The sequence below is a fragment of the Protopterus annectens genome, chromosome 16.part0 (assembly GCF_019279795.1).
Source record: "Protopterus annectens isolate FY-2018-M chromosome 16.part0, PAN1.0, whole genome shotgun sequence".
Classification (NCBI taxonomy): domain Eukaryota; kingdom Metazoa; phylum Chordata; order Ceratodontiformes; family Protopteridae; genus Protopterus; species Protopterus annectens.
In genome coordinates, this window is record NC_056750.1 from 837,441,711 (window position 1) to 837,465,250 (window position 23,540).

The 23,540-nt window shown below is 40.1% G+C and overlaps 1 protein-coding gene across 1 annotated transcript in view; it reads left to right on the forward strand.

Annotated features, from left to right (window-relative positions):
• The window catches only part of LOC122790665 (hyaluronan mediated motility receptor-like), a 761,750-nt gene that overhangs the window by 495,016 nt on the left and 243,194 nt on the right, over positions 1–23,540 (forward strand). Inside the window, exon 18 of the mRNA XM_044058189.1 lies at positions 3,422–3,471. Coding sequence (XP_043914124.1) covers positions 3,422–3,471 — 50 coding nt within the window. The remainder of the gene's footprint in view (positions 1–3,421; positions 3,472–23,540) is intronic.

Here is a 23,540-nt window from a genome sequence, read left to right on the forward strand (position 1 = left end):
AAGCATCCAAGCTACTAAATGAACTTGAGTCACACAGGCCATGGTCAGGGCTTTATTCCTCTATGCCACAGTTGCAGGCAGTCCTCTCAACCTCTTAGCACAATAAATCTGGACAAAGACAAATATAATGGGGGCAATGGCCCAAAATAAGGACACATTTTAAATATTGATCACTTAAGTTAGAAAGTTAGAATGCACAGAACCCACTGCATAAAAGGTTTAGTGATACCATGCATTTTCTGACTGACATGTAGTCCGAAACTTATCTGTCATTATGTAGTGATTCAGTCTTCACTAATTTGCCAGAGAACCAGAAACTTTATGAGAAACAGACAAAAATGAGGCAAAAATCTGGACATTCTGTGAAAATCTGGACAGCTGAGAGCTATGGTTGCAGGCTTCATAGGTTCATAGGTAGGTACTAGGCTATTGGCCCTAGGGCCTATATAAGCCTAGCCAAAAGGTACCATGGCTTTTGCCACCCAAGAAAATTATCTGTGCCACTGTCGAGCAGAGCCACAGAAGTGATTCCCGAGGTGAATTTCCTATCTCCCATCCAATCATCAAGATTTTTCTTGAAGAGTGCTAATGAGAAGCTTTGTTTGATATAGATAGGTAGTTTGTTCCAGAGTATGGGAAATCTCTGGGACAGGAATCTATCCCTCCAGCATGTTCTGTTTATTGTGGTGAGAAGGTTTAGGTCCCTAGAGCATGTAGCTCATAGGGACTGGGATTTTTTTAAGATGAGCATGCCCAAAAGCTCTGGGTTTGACATAGCTTTGTGTGTTAGGCAGAGATCACCTCTGAGCAGGCGATATGCAATGGAGTAAAGCTGCAGTTTTTTGAGACGGTCAGCGTAAGGCATCTGTTTGAGACCGGTAATCCTCTTTGTGAGGTATTTCTGCAGCCTTTCCAGTTGTTGTAGATGTCTTGTGAGGTACATACCAAAAGGGGCATTGTACTCTATCTGGATGAAACCTTTGTGATGAGGTGTGCCACATAGAAGGATTTCCTGACTACTGTGGCGATGTGATTATCAAAGGAGAGACTACTGTCCACCTGTGTCCCAAGGTCTCTTATCACACTTTCGGTGTTAAGTAGACTACCGCCTATGTGGTCATGGGTACAGAGTCAAAAGGGATGACAATGCACTTTTTGGCATTGAGCTTGAGGCCATGGCTTTGACACCAGACATCTGTCGTAGGATGTCCACATCTTTTGGAGTTTTGATTATGGCTCCTAGCTCCTAGTTTGCAGTCATCTACGAACTTCGTTAGCCAAAGATCTTCTGTGTTAGCCCGTACTTCAGAGAAGTAGATACCAAACAGGAGATGACCCAGGACTGAACCCTGTGGTACTCCACTTGTCACTGGTCTGATTCTGTCAGTGAGCCAGTTGGCAACCCATCTTGTGACATAGGGATTTATACCTAGTTTAGTGAGTTTATCTATAATTCCAGTGACTGCTTCAAAGAAGTCTGTCAGGTTTAGGAGACATGATCTAGATTACCAATGTCATTGTTTATAAGTTCCATGATGATATGTTCCGCATTCTTCTGGTATAGAGATGGGCCCTTTAGGGAATGACAGGGGGGTAAAGTTAGCACTGAACCAGATAGGTTCAGATAGCCAGGATGTTGGCAATATCAGTTGGTTCTGTATATTTAGTGCCATTGTGCTGTAACTCGGAGCATATTTGAGCATTGCCATTGAGATTCTTGACATAGCTATAAAATGCTTTGTGGTTGTCTTTAGAGTCTGTGGCGATTTTGTTTTTGTAACTAGCTTTGGAGGATTTTATGAGGGATCTCAGTTTCTTACTGAGGCTGACCAGGGAGTTTCTCCAGTCATGGGATTTTACTCTTTTTTGGCAACAGTTTCCTTCTTCTGTTGTAGAGGTTGTTTATGGCAGGGGACCACCAAATTGGCTTCCTTTTTTTGGAGGATAGCATCTTGGCTCTGTTAGGGATTGCATGATCCATGCACTCATGTAAGTGCTTATAAAATGCATTTGTGTAGGATTCAGCAGTCATACCTCTATTGTCTGTCAGCATGGGTGTCATGAAGTTTGCCACTTCTGTCTTAAGAAGTGTGAAGTTGGCTTTGGAGAAATTTTTTACTGTGGTTTCCCTAATGGGGGGTGGGGGAGGGATGTGGATGTCTAGGGTGATTAGCTTGTGGTCTGATCTGACCAATGAGGAACTGACCTCTGGTGTGGAGCACTGGTTGCCCATGTTGTTAATAACCAGGTCTAGGATATTGCTGCCCCTGGTGGGGGTGTGGATAAGTTGATCCAAGGCACTGGAATTTATGAATTCCAGAAAATGTTAGCACAAGAGTTGGTACATGAGTAGTTTTCCCAGTTAATGGTGAAGTAGTTGAAATCGCCCATTATTAGGGTGTTAGGTTGTACCCTAATATTTTCAAGTGTATCAAGAAATGAGGAGTGAGAATCCTGGGGCATGGTAGGGGATCTGTAGCAAGCTACAATTTGTTCTGCGGTCTTGCCCAGAGTTAGTTGCACTTGGATAATCTCGGATGCATTATGCTAAGTAACTAGCCTGGAGGTGTAGATATCCTTAATGAATATGGACATGTCTCCGCCTTTAGTGTTTTGATCCAGGTTAGGTAGCCGAAAGGTGTGGTATGAATTATAGCCTGGTAATGCAGGGGTACTCTGCTTCAGTTTTAAAAGTGCAGTTGTAAAGAATAGGATGAGAAGAAACAACAGAATGCTTTTTTATGCAAACAAAACTGTTTCTGGGCTTGTTTGAAACAAAATTCTAGGATTACAGAACCTTACAAAGGACAATATAGCTTATGGGGCATATTTAGGGGATTTAATGAAGACAGAGTATGGGATATACTGATTTTAAGTGTATTATGGACAATGCAGACCAGTAGATGTGTGGATGTTTATGTACTATGAAACTAAGTAGGGAAATAATGCACAATGAAATAGTTCTTTGTGTACTTACCATAGTATGTGTAACAATAATGGAATCTGGAGATTGTGCCAAATTCTTTATTTTTTCTTTTCTCAGAGAATGATTTGTTTAATAGTTTTTTGTGGTGAATTTAAAAGTGAGATTCTTCACTCTGCATGAATGTCTGTCAAGTCAGGCAGCCAGGACCACAGTTTAAATGTATTTAATATTTTTATCAAGAAGATTGAAATTCTCCACACTTAGGTTTCTATGTCAGCTTGAAATCCACATTCCTCTGCATGCATGATTTTAGAGGTCACTCCAAACTTACACTGAGCATATTTATACTCTAGTAAAATGTGGAATGATGTAACAATCACTAGCTTAGTTCAGAACAAAACATGACAGATAATCTTGGAATGCTAGAATTAGAATGTAATCATTAATGCCCATCTGTATCTATATAATTCATGTATTTATCTTTTAATTATGCAGGGCACAGCACCTCTGCCGTAAACGTGTTAAACCAGACAAGCTACACACCAGTGAGTACCTCTGCTGGCTAAATTATAACTTATGTTTTTTTTCTCCACTAAGTATTTAAAGGAAGAACAACTGTTTTAAAGTCTATTCATTGCATGTCAATCTTAAGTCCACTAGGGAGTAACATTATCATTATGTATATGTAATATATACTAAAACATCTAGAAAGGTATGGTTATTAAATAGTTGTTAACTGTTCCTTGTTTGACGAGCCAGTATCTAACTGCTATAAAATAAAATGCCTTAATATTCCAGCTATTGGACATGGACTTATAGCTTCAGACATGTGAACCTCAAGGTAAGGGGCTGATTATGTTCTTCTGGTGTTTGAGTACATGTCATTAAATATGGCATCCCGTGCAAGGGTTGGACAGCAGGATTTCCCTAGTTAAATAAATAAACAAGCAAAGAAACAAAACAAACAAAGCTTACCAGGTGTGTCATGAGTCAGATCCTCCATACATTTTCTTTTTATTGACCTGAAAAATCACGAGAACAATGAAACCCAGCTATCACTAAATTTTGTTGTAAATAAATTTGCATAATTGTAAGTGTTTCATCGGTTCCCAAGTGATATCAGTGGTGATGATATTTATGATTTTCCAGTCTCCTGTGTAATATCCCAATGTCAGGGAGTAATGAAACTGCTTTAACAGACATACTGTGACAGCCTGGCCCAAATCCATCTCTGCTTACACATGCTAGAATCTTCAGCATACTAGCTGTGATATTTGTGTACATTTCAAACTTTAAACACCTTCTGTACATAATTCTGTTTCCATCCACCTCATTCCTTTGTTTACATAAATTCTAAACTATGACAGTTGACTGCTTCATTATTATTTAGTTGCAGTATATCCTGTCTCACTTCTGCTGTTCACCCTTTTTAGTCTCACTATTTCAAGCTACTTGGAAAAACCAAACATTCCTGCTGACGGCTTTAAAACTTACTTACGTCTTCCTGCACGGATTAACCATCATTTATGTACATAAGCACACAAATGTATGCGTGATATGCACTTTAATTGCATCAGTTGTTTTTCCCTGAGGCAGACTTTCTTTTAACATTTTTCTGATTCTATTTTCATCTGCAGTCTGCCTCACCCAGCTTTCAAAACACATTTTCCTTCATCTCCTTTTTTGTTTTCAAAAACTCTAGTGCATATTCAAGAAAGCTTACACATTTTTTTTTCTGTGCCCAAACGATTCAATAAACTCTGTGTAGTGGCGGACAATCAGACACACATGCGCAACTATGGAACCTTTCATGCAAGGAAAATTTCCCTTATGTAGCTGAATTTTAAGCAAATTAACCAAGTGGAGTGATCCAACAACCCGTAATGCATCCGTGTAGACTCCATGTCTGTATTAGTAGTGTACGCAGAAATTCTCCACATACAGGAGTCTACACAGAAAGAAGGGGATGTAAAAGTCAACAAATATGGACATAACTCCCCAAAAAAGGTAAGATCCCATACATAAATGTTTGATTCATTCACTGTGGGTATCTGAAAAGAGCAGGAATTATGCCAAATTAATATTATTTTTTTTAATTCCTGCATGTTTGCACTAAGTGCCACATTGCTCAAACATGTTTAACATAAAAATAAAAATAAAAAAATATGTAAAAGAACAGTATAATGTACTCTAGACAAAAGTACTGTAAGACCGTGCCACAGGTCTGCACAATTGTTCTGTCATACTGTCAACCAGCTTACAGGGCTATGAACCATGTAGTTTCTAGGCTGTCAGCACGAATATCATGCAAATGAGGGGTAAATGCTGTGGATGTATTGAATCACTAAAGGGAGCAACTGTGTATGGATATCTACTTCATGTAGGCTCCTACACAGTGCTTATATTCCCTGTGGATGACATCGGGGGGAGGGGTGTCATGTCACTTTTAGTAGTTTTTTCGGCTTAGTGGACATGTTTGTGCAGACAGCTGCTTACCACAAATGGTTTGGTTGTAGCTTAGCTTGTCTGCGGGATCAGACCACCCATGTCCCAGTCATGAACTAAATAGCTATAAATGGAAACCAGATGTATTCAATTAATGTGATGTTGTGCACAGCACAGAGTCATGCACTAAAGCAGGGCCTTTAAATCATGTCAATTATATCCTAAGCAGGTGAACTACATCATAATTAGCCAATCCCACATTGTGGACCTACTCCAGAACTGTATAAAGTATGCATACACACTATGTTCTGATTTTCCATCAATACTCTGAATCATTGGAATAGAGACTCGGAAATTTTAACTGAGATAATGCTAGGCTGTGCTGCAGGTCTGCTACAGGTCTGTTACATCTGTATGTGTTAGATGCTGAAGTCAGTGCGGCTGGTGCTGCTGACAACAGACCTAGACTGAGAAGGAGAAGAGTGTTCAGTCCCAGGGTAACCTTACAGGAGCTACATGCGCTGGAAATTGTAGAGTGCTACAGGGTGTACAGGGACATATTACAAGAACTCAGTGAGCTATGCCACCTCAACTCAGAGCCAGAACTAACAGAGCAGAACCCACCCCAGTTGAAATTAAGGTATTTGTATCACTTAAGATACTAGCTACAGGTACTTTTCAGAGACCAAATGGGGACATGATGGGGTGTCACAGGCATCAGTATTCAGGATACTCCATCAGTTCTTGGATGCTATGCTCCCACATGCCAGTGAACACATATATTTTCCCCTTTCCCCTGAGGTGAGGGCAAGCGATATGCAACAGTTATACCATGCAGCACACTACTGAAGTACTGGGTGCCATAGATTGCACTCATGCACTCATGTACACATCAGCACCACCTGGAGATCAGGGTAGAATCTATATTAACTGCAAGGGATACCATTCCAACTGCCAGGTCATTTGCAATGCCCAATGGATTATCATGAATGTGTCTGCTGGCAACCCTGTCAGTTATCATGACCCCCAATATTTGGTACACATCACAGCTGTACCACATGTTTGCTAGGGGGACATCCCAAAGGGCCATTTACTGGGGGGATGCTGGCTACGATCTGGAATTGTGGATGATGACACCCATCAGAAATGCACACACACCCACAGAAGAACGCCATAATGAGGCACATGCACAAACTAGGAACATCATAGAGGGTGTGTTTGGGCTTCTGAAGTCATGGTTCTGGTGCCTCTATATAACTGGTGGAGCCTTACAATATACTCCATGCACATTGTGCAAAAATAATAACAGTATGTGTTATGCTACACAGTCTGATCTTGCAGAAACAGCTGCAGCAGGATCAGAACAGGGAAGGGATACACAACCTCCCACCAGTGCCTAGGTCACCACAGCCACAGTCACAGGAGGACTTAGAGGAGGAGCCCCCTGCTGATGTCCCATTAGGCAGATGTAGGCATGCTCTGTATGCCTTTTCTTTGGCTAAGAGACAATGCATAGCACATTCCCTGACAACCTAGGGACCTAGGGCTAGTACCTTTCTCCTATTCACTTGCATATATTAAAATTGATGACAAGCAACTCACACATCCTGTACCTATCCATGTATTGGCTGTGTACTGCTTGCATCAGATAGTCACCACTGAACTATATTTGTGTCAACTGCTGCATTTGCAAGGTAAGTCAGTATCCTACACAGTATTCTAGTGGATTATTATGATATGTCATTGTAGCTACGGTCCTGGTACATTATGCAGGTAACTATAGTGGGGTATTTGGACAGAAATTACATCCACAGGAGACTCAGACACCTATTCTGCTATCATGTCTCCATCTGTAATCAGTAGGCCTCATGCATGGAATATTCATGCAGTCCTACTGCAACAGAATATTGGTACATCATTCAAGAGAGATGTTAGGAAGTGAGGTTAAATGATAGTCAGACTAGTGTGTATCATCACAGAACATGTGGTTTGTTCCCCCACCCCTCAAAACAACAATGTCCCCTTGAAACTGCCATAACAGTAACTTATCTATGCTATATGAGCATTTGACACACTTAGTATGCCACATAATCTCAGGACAGTAATACAGAATTTGAACTTGCATTGTATGCGTTGGGTAACTAAGGAATAGCAATGTACATATTCATGCAGGTGGTGGTGTGATGAATGCCCCCCTCCCCTTTCTGTCAAGCTGCTTCTGTGGCTCAAAGGACTAAGGCAGTCAGCTTGTGTGATGGTGCTCAGGGTTCTAATCTGGAGATAAGCAGATGTCGTGGATGTAAACTAGCAATAAGTTGCATTTTACAGGCTGGGACTATGTGTGTGCTATACTATTATTAATATCTTTCTTATAATAATTCCACATTTGTGTGCTGTGCCACATTTACAACCTATTTAATAAGTCTTAGCCAGTTTGCATGAAGTGCAGCAATGTAGAAACAGGGACAGAGGTCAGACTGTGAAACAAACAAAATCCCAGCCTGGAGTACAGCTAGGAGTGGGCTGGAGTCTTAGGTTCTGTAATAGTAAGTCTCTGATTTAAGCAATCTTCCTCCCACTTACACACTGCTTAGTAATATGCAAACAGCTCCAAACATGCCAACACACATTCCTGTACACTTAGTTAAACAGAATGCAAATCCCCTGCTCCTCTCGCAATTTCTTTAAAATCGTTGAAAACACAAATTACTGAGAACTCATTTCACTGAATCTCATTTCACTGAACTGAACTTAGTATATATGGCACTGTGTAGAAAACTATAAGGCAAGTAACGTATATATGCCCTTTTCATCACTGTACTGTGACCCTGGAGTTAGCATATATGGTTGGGGGTGTGTGTGGGGGGCACAGCCTGACCACTTTGCTGAAAACACAAATTACTGAAAACTCATTTCACTGAATCTCATTTCACTGAACTGCAGTTAATATATATATGGCACTGTGTAGAGTACTGTAAGGCAAGTAAAAGGTATATGCCCTTTTCCCCACTATAGTGCGATCCTGGAGTTAGTATATATAGTTGGGGTGGTGAGGGGCATAGTCCCCCACCTTGTTTGTTTTATATTGTATTTTACCAAAAACTTCAAAACAATACATTTTAAACAATGACTAACTCTCTCCAGAAGACAATATGTACTCAAAGTAAGTGGGGGGCTACACCTCCCACATCCCCCAATGTGGGGGCTGTACCCACCCCCCAACTATATATACTAACTACAGGATCGCACTACAGTGGAGAAAAGGGCATATAACTTTTACTTGCCTTACAGTACTCTACACAGTGTCATATATACTAACTGCAGTACAGTGAAATGAGATTCAGTGAAATGAGTTTTCAGTAATTTGAGTTTTCAGCGAAGTGGTCAGGGCAAAATGAAATTCAGTAAAATAAGATTCAACAAAACAAAGTAGACTCATATATATATATATAGGTTTACCTTTAAATAGGCGAATTGCACATGTGCGTGTATGCTAAACGACGACTTGTAAAAGCGAAAGTTACAATGTGAAAGACAAAAAATGTTGAAAAACATTTAGTGGAATTTTTTTTCGCTTATTTTCGACATAGCACCACCACAAGCATCTCCGTGTGTTTATCATCATGCCATGAACGTCAAAGCAAACAAAATAGTGATTCTGTCCACGAATGTACCACATTCAAGTTCCGTGTTTAGAATAAAGAAAATATGACTGTCAGAATTGCCTTATTTCCCAGTGTACGCCTATGTAGTGAAGTAATCCAGATAGTTTATTGTAAAGAAGACTACAATTATGAGAATGAGCAGTATTTTGTGACCAGTTTAACAAATCCCCTAGGGGTGAATTCAGTACGTTTTGTTAGGAGATTTGTAAAGGATGCTTTTTTATCCAATAATCTCCTATGTTTTGGTGAGGAAGGCAGACATAACAGTATCCTACGTCTCAAATCATCAACATGGTTTTGCTCAAGTCGCACAGCTTGCAGTATGTCTAGCATATAGAGTGTTTTTTTTACCCAACAAACTACAAAGCCACCTGTGCCAACCCTCAACTGCATTCTGGCTATGAGGGTAGCTCATACCACAGGTGTCATATTGATTCCAAAAGGTGCAATCAAACAAAGGAGGCACACGTTCACTTGTGTTTCCCGTCATACCATAGCGGCGTGGCCTGCCATAGATATAGGTTTCCTTAAAGAAATTACACAATGGTCTACCCTCTTCTGGCATATCAGCTTCAGTTTCATGAAAGGTATTACATATCTCCCCAGGGTCAATGAATGCTAATGCAGGTATTTCCTTGCATAGTATTGCAAAGGAGATAGAGGTACCAAAGTGTCCTGCCAAATGTAGACGTTGAATGTTTCTCCACACAATTTGGCACAAATGGAACCAACAGCCTTTGGTTAATGTGTTAGGCAAATATTTCTGAATGGAATTCACTGCAGCTCTTTCAAAATCAGTTAACACCATATTGGGAAGCAATCTAAAATCATGTTCACAGCACAATTGCAACACAATTCTCCAAAACATATCATAACATATTTCACTTTTGCTGGGCATACACTACAGGTACCACCTTTCTGTTGATTCCACCTGTCAATCACAGTGTAATGTATATACTTGTTTACATTCAGTAGTGCTAATAGGGAAAGTCCCATCTGCCATGAGGTATTCTGACTCGCAAAGCATATTCAAATGATCCCTGGTGGTTATAACAACATTTGTATCAATTTCAGTTTCCGCACTATGTTTTATAATAAAGGAACCAGTCCTCAAAGGTAGCATGTCAGCACTCAGTCCCCTAAGATACTTGAAGCCATTACATATTTCCAATTTCTTCCTATACCTCTGCCTCCCAATGGTTTGTTTAAGGGCACTTGTATTGGGTAACTCATTGACAACATCACTTGATGTAGAAGCTAGGACTTCATCACTATTTTGCAGGGATCCTCCACAGATAGCGCAGCACATCGTTACAACTGTTCTTTTACCCTCAGCACCTCCTCTTGCACTACATCGGGGGCAGGGTAATGTGCTGTGCTTTTCAGCAGCCTATAGCCATTTATATTTCTTTCAGTTACGCATCTACCCTTACACCTTTCTTTATTTTTTCTTGTGCAACACCATTATTGCTTGACCTCAACAGCCTTTTCCTGGTAGTACTGATACCCGTCCACTAGCAACATTTCCCGACCCTTCTGAGTCCTGCTTGTGCTGTATACTGCATTAACTGTGCCTGGTGTATATTCTTGCGAAGTTCCTTCCCCAGCCTGCAATACATGGTATAAACAGTCACTACTGTAAACATGTCCATTGTAGACACCACCTTTCAAACACTGTTTACAACCTCATATCTGCTAGAAATGTGACAACATTTTAAACACTCTTACTTTGAGATGGTATGGCTACTTAAAATTTCATATACTTACAAGTATATTTAGTGCGAAACTATACCGGTCATGATTACAAACACAGCTTGCAAACATTTGAAATTGTATTTCTCATATATGCCATTTCAATTTACTTGCTTTCTCTCATACATTGCATATACAATTACCTCCATAGTCCCTTCCGCGTCCAAGTTTGAGGTTTTACAACACTAGTGAACCCCTCCAACAACATACACATGAAAGCTTTGTAGGGAAATGTTAAACAAAATGCACGTTATGACGTATGCGACTGTACTTAAGGTCGTACTGCATTTGTGTGACTGTTTAAACATCGAATTGCATTCAACAGTCGACCTTTATTTAATCGCACATTTTCAGTTCACATATATGCCAACTTGAAAATGGTAGTTCGACCATATCGTACTCACCCAGTTGTGTTTCGCGGTTTTAAAGGTAAACCTATATATATATATATATATATATATATATATATATATATATATATATATATATATATATATACACACATATATATATATATATATATATATATATACACACACACACACACACACACACACACACACACACACACACACACACACACACACACATACATATCTGTCTCTCTCTAAATATAATAAACAAATATAATACACACACACACACACACACACACACACACACACACACACATATATATATATATATATATATATATATATATATATATCGACATTTCCAAATAACGAAAGTCACTATTTCGAAACAAAAGCATCGACAGTTGAAAACATTGACAGTACATGTATACAAAAGTACAGTGCTAACATGGGTCCTGCATGGGGGAAGTAAAGGATATGATATTGCGGAGTTTAGTATGGGTACAGTATACTTCCCCCTTGCAGGACCCATGTTAGCACTGTACTGTACATGTACTGTCGTTTTCAACTGTCGATGCCTCGCTTCGAAATAGTGACTTGAAATGTCGATATGAACATATATATATATATATATATATATATATATATATATATATATATATATATATAAATATATATACATAAACACATCTATACACACTGTGATGCCCGTGCCCTGGCCCAGTAATCAAGAAGCCTCAATCCTCACCACTAACACCAGTGAGGGGCGTCCATACAGGGAAAGGATAATAAATACACACACAGTAAAGTACAATTTCTCTTAAGAGCACACAGAGATCGCAGTCAGTCTGGGGCTGGTTTCTCCTTTTCTCTCCAGTTCCCCGATCCTGGCACAGCTATAGAGTCCAGATCTCAGCCTAGTGGGCAAGCTAAAACTTTCAGCACCCTCTCTGTCCAACCAGTGCTTCATGTCCCTGCCCAAGTAGCTGACACACATACACACACTTTGAGATAAGAGTTATATACAATGACACAGACACTCCTGGGGAAGGCTGGTACAGGTTCTCTAGCTGTGCCCCTTTTCTGCCCAGTCTAAAAGGTAGTACCAGCTGCCACCACAAACTAATATTTATCAGCTACTCAAAGGCCCTTAAAAGAGTATCCAATTATTACTGTGCAATATTATTATCCAAATGGTAATTGTGACTGAACAGCAGAGCTTATTAGGAGTGACTTGGTACAGTATCACTATATACATGCAATGCACTCTACAGCTTAAGTTAACTCCACATAAAACAGCCACAGTTGAAAGGTTTACTAATATTTCATAATAAATAATAAAAACACAAGACAATACTTCTTACTACAGTGCTAGTCAAGACTTCAGAGATCACAGATAAATACGTAAAATAATACAGTAACAAAAGTTCTGACATCACGGAAAAACAAACTAGTCTAATCTTCCTGTTTCCTAGCTATATCTAAGAGAAAACACAGTTCTAAATAACTTACATATAGAGCAAGACAGTGCTGGTGATGTTGGATGTTCTCAAGACAAATGCTCAGAGCTCTCTGATTCTTTCTCTTTAAATTGATAACACAGAGATGCTTTACATGACACCATTCCTTACACATCTCTGGTGTTCCCAGGCTAACAGAAACTACATTTACATTCTTTACACCTGGTCAGAAACCAGAGCAATAAAGGACATTTATACATGCAAATTCTAGCCATAAACTCTGGTATTAAAACAATAGGCAGGATGCCTCCCTCTAGACATATCGGCTCTGAATTTTTACATCAAAGACAGTCATAAAATGCTTGACTTAGCTTTCTTACAGCAGAGTGCACTGTTGTTACATTTTTGCAGTTCAATATCCAATGCAGTCTTTTCACATTTAAGAAAACAAGCCTGTGGCTTACATTAATATTTACAAATGACAGAATGATCTACAGTATTCTGTATGGCTAGGCTGGCAGTCTTCAACATTATAGATAGATAGATAGATAGATAGATAGATAGATAGATAGATAGATAGTGCCCTACATACCCAACTCATAGCTGCAAAAAAAAAAAAAAAAAAAAAAAAAGCTGCTCCAAGCCACAGATAATGTTGGAAACAGACCAAATGTAAGGGGTCTACTAATAATGCATGTACAAAATGTGGAAGTGCATAGAACAGCATGTGTTGCATTTGTAGGAATATTTTGAAGACTGAAGTTTAGATTTCTGGCAGTCTTCTCTCACTTCATGTCTAAATAATCCCGCATTTGATGGCAAACCACAATTTAGTGTGAAACACACATAAATATGTGTCAACCTGTGGATTTGCTGCAATCATCTGGACACTGGAGAGTTATAGTGCCCTATGATTTCAGACTGCATGTCTCACTAAGACTGCATGTGGAAACCTTGAAAATGTATGGCACAGTATAAAAATATGTACATATATTGTGAAGCAATCTGCTTGTATCTACACCAACAATGCCCATATTTACTATAACCCTCTGTGTCTGTTGGGTTTCAGCACACATACATCAACAACTGAAGAAGTTGTGTAATGTATAATGTTGTGTGCTCACTCATAGATATGGCAAATTGATTGTGGCCACAGGCTTGCCCATCCAAATGCAAACAAACACATATGCTCAATACAGTACTCTTGTTACGTAGTTAAGCTACTAAACAGTTTTGACTCCTATGCTACTAGATGCAGATAACAGTAAGAAGCAATGTGACTCTGCAGGCCTTCCAAGCTGTTCATCACAGGGCTTGGTTAGGTCCTCTAGGATTAGTTCACCTGCAGTCATTTATAAAGCAGACTTGAGCCATGGCATGTGTGTTAAGTACTGTTTTCTGTTTTCTATAAATCTAGATAGGTAGATGTTTTAATCTCACTCCAACATACTTTGTAGATGTGCAGATTCTTAAAGAACGAGTGTGAATCCCACACTGACTGTCAGACTGGTATGTGTTTGTACTTTTTTGGGGCTTGCATTTGATAGAGGCCTTCAAACTCTTGTCCTCCACAAGACCTGCTGATGTCATCTACTATAAGATTACCTAAAGTCATGTTAATGTCAGATTTGAGCTGTGGCATGTGGGATAAGTATTGCATTCTGTAGCTTGTAAACATAGGTAGGGGTTCTATTTTCACTGCAGCCAACTGTGCATGTCTCTCCATAAGTGTGAATTCCACAATGGCATGGTTTTGCACTGGTTGGGGACTTTCAGTTGATTCAGACCACCAGATTTTTGTCCTCCTCAAGACCTGCTGATGTTGTCTACTATAACATTATCTAAAGTCACGTTAATGTCAGACTCGAGCTGTGGCATGTGCAATAAATCCGGCTTTTTGGTAGTCTGTAAACTTTGATAGGGAATGATTCTATTCTTACTGCAGCCAAGTGTGTGTGTGTGTGTGTCTGTGTGTGTGTGTGTCTGTGTGTGTATGTGTGTGTGTGTGTGTGTGTGTGTGTGTGTGTGTGTGTGTGTGTGTGTGTGTGTGTGTGTCTGTGTGTGTATGTGTGTTGCATACATATAAGATGTTATTATGTTTATGGAGTCATTCTAAGGTCAAACAGTACCTGACAGTGTGGGATAACATAATGGATTGAGTACGCTGTTTTGGCAGACATACGGAACTTGCTTGGACCATAATCTCATCATTAGGCATGGTCGCAAGAGCAGACCTACAAATGTGACAATGTACAACTCCAGCAAAGTAAGGGTCATGCTGGTAAAACCTTAGGGCTCACAGAATAAAACGCACTCTCTGTAGGCAATTTTTGCAGTAAAAATGTGGATGTCTGTGCAGTCACATAAAAGTTATTCAAGTTTGGCCTTGCAAGGCTACAATGCCTTTCAAACAACCAGACAGCATATGGAAGTTGTGTGAACTAATGTGGGACTACAATTGCATGTTCCAGGAACCTAAATGTACAGTGTGACATATATAGGACATGTTGGAGGGACAGGAACATCTCTCAAAGGTTATACTCCTCTGCAGTAGGCCTCACATCCATGTCAAGCAGAGAACCTTCATTACCTTTTTGAAGGATAGACTGCATGAATTGCTGTGATAATGTTATCTAACATTGATCATTGCTGCTGTGGACCTTGTTAGACAAACCTTGGACATCTATGTCATCTGACATTGAACATTATATTATGATGCAACAGCTATGCTACTAATCACCATCAGGTCATTACGCTAGTCACATGCTATGAACCTCAGAACCCATGGCAAAATAAATGCAAAACTGAACATAATACTGTATTACCATTCTGATGACATTTGTCTTTTGTGCTAACATTCAATCTTGTGCTCTGACGTTGATGGGTTGATTGCAGATGTGTACCCATAGGTGTGTACTACACAATCCTGAAAGAGAAACATACACATTTCCATGAGACACATTTCATTTTGTGACTCCACAGCCCATACAACAGCATCCATTGTAACATACACAAATTATTATGCTATACACAGTATAAAGTACACTATCTGTAAATGACCAGTGTAAGTAGCATGTCAACAGCACCAACAGATGGAAGGAAATCATAGTAATGTAGTCACCCTGCATTATTTCCCTGCACCAATGAGTAAGATGACAGGGATGTGGCACATATATCATCACTTGCACAGGGTGTTGTGTGGGGGTGCAGGAGGCCTAGGCTAACCCAATAGGTTGGCAAGTGTGTGTGCGATTAAGCAAGTGAAGCAGGCAAGATGCACCAAGGAAGTGTTGTGTGTGTGTCTGTAGGTGCCCTCAATGTGAATGGCATGTGAATGTCTGCATGAACACAGCCAAGCTCAGTGCTAGCCCTACATGTCTGTATGTTGCACAGCTGTGAGCTGTGCATGGTAGAGCTGACAGTTCATTGTCTCCAGCCCCAAACATGAGAACTGGCTCTGCCAGGAGTAGCACTGGCACCTCCATGCTCAGGTTCAAATGCTGTGCTACTACTTGAAGGTGACTGATGTCTGCTGGGTATGTGTCCTTCACAGGAACACCCAAGACCATGAGCCCATGGCCTGCTACATCTTAGTGTAGACAGCATACTCCTCTCTGGAGCACTGGATTTACTGCCACTATGGCAGCATGATTGGGCATGGCACATTGACTCTCAGCAGATGTAGTTGCTGACCTATGCCCACGAGGCCAATGCTCAACTCCAACCAGACATTCCATCACAGATAATGTGCGTCCCAGACCTATCTCTTTCCACTGTGTCAGTAAACTGACCTAGGGTATCAGCAATATGGTGGAGGTAGTCACAGATGCCAGACTGTGCTGCATAACATATGCCGGGTAACACATGATGAGACACCTGCAACAGGTGGTGGAGGGGCAGCAGGCCTCTACAAGCATCCCTATCAATCCACCTGTGTGGAAGCTCACCAGCAGTTTGGCTATAGCCAGTGTCGACAGTCAGTGAAGCCACAGTAGCCACACTTCCTTGTTCAATGTCCCGACCCTCCAACTGTCCAATATCTATGGTCTCAGGGGACTGGGCATGTATAGGCTTACTGACTGTGTACAGTGATAATGAGGGTGGCTGATTCAGCCTATGCAACCCACAGCTGTGCCTTAGTTTGGCCACCATCATCATCAGAATCTGAAGAGACACTGACATCAGGTGGTACAAGGGACAAAGACCAACCTCCCTGTTCACCTGTGGCAAAAAGGAAAAACAATACATTAAAAGCTGCACTACTATGGTGCAGTATATGTTAAGCTGTATAAACTGCTGTCACTATTACAGACTTGTATACCTCCCAACCTCACAGAGTAGGACACGTGGACATTATTTTCTAACCCCAATCTGTAATGATTTGTAAATAATTAGTCAGCAAACAACAATCTTATGAAAAAAATAAATTATGTACACTATGGACATTCTTCAAAAATCAGTTGACAGTTATGGCAATCGTTAATGTCCTGCCAGTAGTTTTTAAGTCAATCACTATGGTCATACATACAAAGCAGAATATGAGTCTAAACTGTGGACATTCAGGAAATATCTGTACAGTTGACAATTATGCAGAGAGTACATCAAGCCAGCCAGCAGGCCTGGGATGACACGCTAATACACTGAAATATATCTACATCTCTGACATAACAATTTTCTGCTAATCAGTAGCAAGAGCACAGCATCTGCCAGTTCCTGACATTCCTGGAAAAGGTTGAGGGAGAGGTAATGGCAACAGCACCACGTGTTACAGTATAACGAGGGTAATACGTCCAATAATCTTATAAAGCTGTATACACCTTGACAGGATGAATGCAATGGTTCTACCGCAAATCTAACTAAGCATACCTGGAATCTCCTCTTGAGAGGAACAAGTGGCCCCCACGTCCACAACATATTTGCTGATGGATGTCTGGGAGCTGTCATGTATAGCTAGATTTGCCAGGAATTCCTCTGTGGCTGTGGGAAGAGGTTCTGCTGCAGGCCCACCACCAGTGACCTGATGATCCCTGGCCACGTCATCTGCCCGCCTCCTTGCTGCATGGATCATGTCTGTAGCATGGTGTTGCACCTTCTCATAGCTACAATTTTGATGATCCATGGCATTAACGTTGTGCAACAGTTCATCCCACATGGCTGCACATTCTGACCTATTTCCCTTCCTCAGGACAGCATTACTTAATAATGTTGTCACAATGCCTCAATGATGAGGTCATTTCCCACTTCAGAAAATGGTAGCCTGTAACGTGCATGCATAATGTTTACTGAAATACAAAGAAATTAGATCACATATGAGGATCACATATGTATGAGTAAACTATGTAGGAATACAGCAGTAAAGGAAGGCTGTCAGTATTTACTGCTTGATTACACATCTCATATTCAACAGTGGGCCAAAAAAAAAAAAAAGTGTGTGGATGCAATAGGATAGTAGCAATAGTGACATATTCCTGTTTGTGCCATGACAGATACTCACGTATGCTCACAGACCCAACACAGCAGTCTATTGTAGTGTTTCCCATAGCTGGAAACATACCCCCCCCCAAAAAAATAAAAATAAACAATAGTACCAACAAAACAACAGTGTACTATTACAACTGCTATCAAAGGAAGTACCCCAGAGGCCTGTGTACCTAGAGTTACACTTCAAAACATCTAAAACTCATAACATTTAAATTCAAAACATCAAGACCACAACATCTAAAACCCAAAACATCTAAAATTCATAACATTGAATTTCATAACATCGAAAATGTATAATATGGTATCATGAAACGTCAATGTTATACTTGAATCTGTTATTCTTGTGGTATCAGTATGAGATGTTGTAGTTATTATTTATATAGTTATTATTTATATATTGTAGGAATTTATACTATTTATATAGTGTTTATTTTGCCATTCTGTATGTGATTTTTAGGCTATACAGGTAAGTGATATAGACATTATGTGTACATTCTTTATGGTGATCGCGATAAAGTGGGGTTAGGAAATTAACTTTTTCCCAATGTAGTGTGATCTTGGAGTTGGTATATTTAATTTACAGGGGTGTGTGGGGGGCAGAGACCCCCACATGTGGGATAGAGGGGGCTTGCCCCCCCCCTGCAGAAACATAGTAAAAAGTGTGTTTGTTAGTTTGGAGTTGTCATAGGTGCAGGGGATTATATTTTTGTGTGACTTGTAGTGTTCGATGTTGTGATGCAAAGTTTCCATGTTATGAAATTTGATGTTATGGGTTTTAGATGTTTTGGGTTTTAAATGTTGTGGTCTCGATGTTTTGAATTTAGATTTTATAAGTTTTATATGTTTTGAAGTGTACCTTACCTAGTTATCGCATATCATTAAACCCTTGGTGTACTGCACATCCTCTCTACATCTAACAAGGCTGGAGATCAATACCATGTCATCAGTACAGTGAAACAAAGGGTTAACGATGTATTACACATTCTTCCTAAGTATAAAAAGGCTTACTGATGGAATCTCCATTCCCTCTATGTATATTCAAACAAATGCATCATGCTGGAAATAAAATAGTTCCATACCTGATGGAGTACAATACTCCTCTGTTGAAAGATCCTGCTCTACAAGAAATGTGTCAACGAGTTAGACATAAGAATTAATTCTTGTCCACACTGGTTTGTCTAGCTACAAATTTGCCTTTTTATGATGGTTCTCATTAGCAGGTGATTGCCTCTGAACCAATCTGTGCTTCAGAAATGTTAAATGCAGCCTACACAGCTGATTTGCAGTATAATCAGCCAATCCCAGGCAACTACTCAGCAAGATGTAAGGCATCAATATAGATCCCATCTGCTTTCTCATGTGTTGGGGTGGAAATTGGTGGGGTAAAGATACAACATCACCACAGAGGGAATGTTTGTTGCAGCTGCTTTTTACATACAGATGTGTGAGATACAGGCTGAAGCTGCTGCTGCTGCTGGCAATAGGTATAGACAGAGAGGGTGAAACCGTTTCAGGATGGCAACATAGAAGAGTAACTGTGGGACCTGTGGCAGCTTTGACTAACACCCAGAGCCAGGTTGAGGGAACTCATCCCATGGGAAATTAAGATAAGTATGTCAGCCAAGGGTATCATTAACAGAGTAAAAGGCAACATGCTTGGTGTGTCCTAGAACAAGGTAGAGGGTACATTAACCATTATGTCAACCACTCGAACAACTGCCAAATCATGTGTAATGTCATGGTAGTGATCTGGAAAGTGTGTGCTGGCAACCCTTACTTCTAGCATGACTTCCATATATGTCTGTTACTTTCACACCTATAGTTGTCTGAAATATCACTGGCAAATTATTGAGGACTGCAGTCTGGAATTGCTGGGCCATATTTGAATTACCTATTTCAAATTCCTGTAGAAAGTCATGTTAATGCATAACCTGACATTCTAGGCACTTTCTTGGGTTGTAATAGCAATAGTTAAAATGTGTTCCTATCTGTAGGCCTCTGACCTCCATTATTTAAAAGTAAACATTCCATCTGTACTTCATTGAATGGATAAATAGGTGATAAGACAGTCATACACATCGCAATTTATAATGCTGATGTACACATACATGTACTTTAAATGCACACACAGGTGTATTTGAACCCGGAACCATATGAACCAAAAATGAATGCTTTCAAAGCATTTTACAGATTGAGTTATAGAGTCAGTGATATAGCAGGTATGTTTTTACTTGTTGTACAGATAATTGTACATTGAACTGCTATTACATACCTCACTTGTATCTATTACTATGTGTATGGCTTTATAGTGATGCATTTCTCTACCAGATTCACAGTTAAATTTCTATTATTGCATTAATCTTTTAGCTGATTTGCTGCATGATGCTGTGCGATGCGCAGCATTGCACAATCGTGCTTAATGACGAGAAAATGACAATTACTATGTTTTGCTTACAAGACCTGTGCTAATTAACTGGCTGTGTGGCTTGGTGAGTTGCTGTACTATTTTTCAAGTTGGATGGTACTGGGTTCAAAACAGGGCATAGGTAGACATAGATGAACTTTTTGAATGAGGTTATTATGCTTTTACATACATGTAATAATACACCGCCATTTAGCTTAGCTTAGCATAGCAATGCTGCACATAGCTCAGCATCGTGCAAACTTTCTTTAAAGAAATGGATATTGGGGAGATAGGAAAGTGGTGAAATGGGGTGCAAGCATGGGGAAAACAGGGAAAAGCAGGTAGGAATGTGCAGGAAGGGCGTAGGAAAGAACCATAGCTATCTATTTCTTCTACAGCAACAACTGTGCACTTGCAAAGATTTTTAGTTAAATTTGGACTGTGACCCCCCCCCCCAGAAAGAGGGATGATGACAACATAAGTGCATTGTCAAGCCAATTGGACCACATTAAGTGTGTCCAGTGGACACACGTGTGAAATGAAGAGTTATGTATGGGATAATATTTTTTTTCAGGACAGGTGCCCCCCCCCTTTTTTTTTTTAAGGAGAGAGTGGAATGTTGGGGCAGGACCATATGTATGTGTGGAGAAGGTAAGTTGGGATGGTAAGGAAGCATTTGCAGACAGACAAGACATATAAGGCAACACACAGAGTTGGTGAGGGATACAAGAGGGAGGTAAGAATCTTCATTGGGGAGGGGTTGAGGGGATCCAGGTCCCATGGACATCAGATATGGTAACAGTGTGACTCAAGTCCAAACCCTTGGGACTGTGAGCACTGCACCTTCACTGCTCATGTGGATATAGTGGCTGATGCCAGTACCCGTAGCCAGCATGTTCTCCATTCGGTGTAGGTGTGTGCCCATAGTCTGCCATACACACTTATGCACCATGCCTGGCAGCTGTGCACATAGGCATCCCCTCTGCCTTCACTCCCAGATGGGGCATACTCCTGGCCTGTGGGGTGGACCTACCTGAATGTGCAGGTAGTGCAGGAGCAGTGGGTGGGTTACCACCAGGCTGCAGCCCTGACCTGCTGGACCCCAGTGCCTCAGCCGGGGGGGGGGAAACCAAGGCAGGTGGATTGCCAGGAACCAGCCTACCTTGTTGCACTCTGGTAAATCAAATAGAAACATAAAAGAAATAAAACAGTAACCCAAACAAATGTAATGAATAAGATAAAAGAAAACAACAATGAATAGTGAAAATAAATTAAAAAATAATATAATGAGGAACACAACAATAAATAATGTAAATGAAAAGTTATTTAACAACAAAGCAATATTAAATTATACATAAAGACAACATCCGAGGTAATACCAAATAATATGGTAATAACAAATGATAGTAGTAAATGTATTTATTTATTTCCAGTTTGTTGACCGGTAAAGTCCACTGGGCCCAGTGAGCCCATTTTCAGTGTAGACCTGGGGAGAAAAGCTCCAACAAAGATTCAGAATACAACTAGTTTTGCAGAAAACAAGTACACAACAGATGCTCAGTACAAATACAAGATTATATACAAAGCAGAGAACAGTATTAACAATATTAACATAAAAAACAATTGTAATTATCAAGGTGTTGACATTAATAAGCTTGAAGCCATCTTTGTAGTAACTTATTAGAACAAGCAGGCTTTTGAGGTTGAAAGGTTGCAATGAAGATAGGTAGATTGTTGGTGGAAGTTATTTATTCCAACACATTTAAGAAAGTTAGCATTAGCAGATAGGATAAAGCATGGACATTTTAGTGATTAGGAGAGAGGGAAATTAGCTAGTTTGGAAGAATGCAGGTACATTTCCGGATAGAGGAGAGGTAGGAATGAAGCTGTGTTTTGAACATTTCCATGTTTTCCATTATTCTTAGAGTAGGAGGAAGAGAATTCCATTTTTTGGCTAAGGAAAAGGAGAGGAGTAGTTGTCCTGGCATGCGGTTAGGTTTATGAACACTGATTAAGTTTTGATGTGCAGATCTAAGAGCTCTATTTGGAACATAGGGGAGAAGGATGTTTTGAGGGCAGGGCATTTTGTGGAGTTGAAGAGTAGTTTATGAGTTGTGATGAGGTGGAGGTAGTCCAGATATTTTGGAAGTTCTAGAGAGTGAAAGGCAAGGCAGTGATGGGAGGTGTTTTTGGAGTTAGTGACGAATTTGGAGATTTTGTTATACCAGTTTTCTAATTTGGAGGTGATGGATGTAGATAGGTTGGTTAGAAGGGGTGCAACATACATTAGGGAGGGAAAGCGGAGTGAAAGAGGGTAAGTGGAGGCAAGAGTAAGTCTGGTGTGAGGTGATAGAAAGTGATTGTTCCTATATAGCATACCACGTTTTTGGTGAGTTTTCTTTATGTTTTGAAGTATGTGGTTGTCATATTTTAGGTGCTCATCTATAGTTACACCTAGTAATTTAGCAAGGGGACAAATTCAGTAGCAGAGTTATTTTGGCTTAGAACTTGGAAAGAGGTTTTGTCAAAAGTGAAGGATTTTGAGGGTTAGAAGATTAATATTTTGGATTTGTTTGCATTTAAGGAAAGATGGTTTTAGAGCATCCAGGCTTCTGTGGTAGAGAAGGCAGTCTGGGTCATTGTTAGAAGTTCAGGGAGATTAGAGGCAGAGCAGACTAAAGTTGAGTTGTCTGCATATTGGATTACTTTGGCATTAGGAATAGCAGAGTGAAAAGTATTGATAAAGATATTGAACAGCATTGGTCCAAGAATGGATCCTTGAGCTACACCCGTGGGGTTATGGAGAAAAGAAGAGATACTTTTTTTTTCATTTTACAGCCTGAGATCTGTCAGACAGGTAGCTTAAGAACCAGGAGAGGGTATTCTGAGAAAGATTTAGGTTTGGGAGATGGCTCAAAAGATGAGTACGGGAAACAGTATCAAATGCTTTGGAGAGATCTAGAACCACTGTGGATACTATTTCTCCAGAATCACGAGTGAGATTGACTGTATCTAAGAATGAGAGAAGAGCTGTTGTAGTACTGTGCCCAG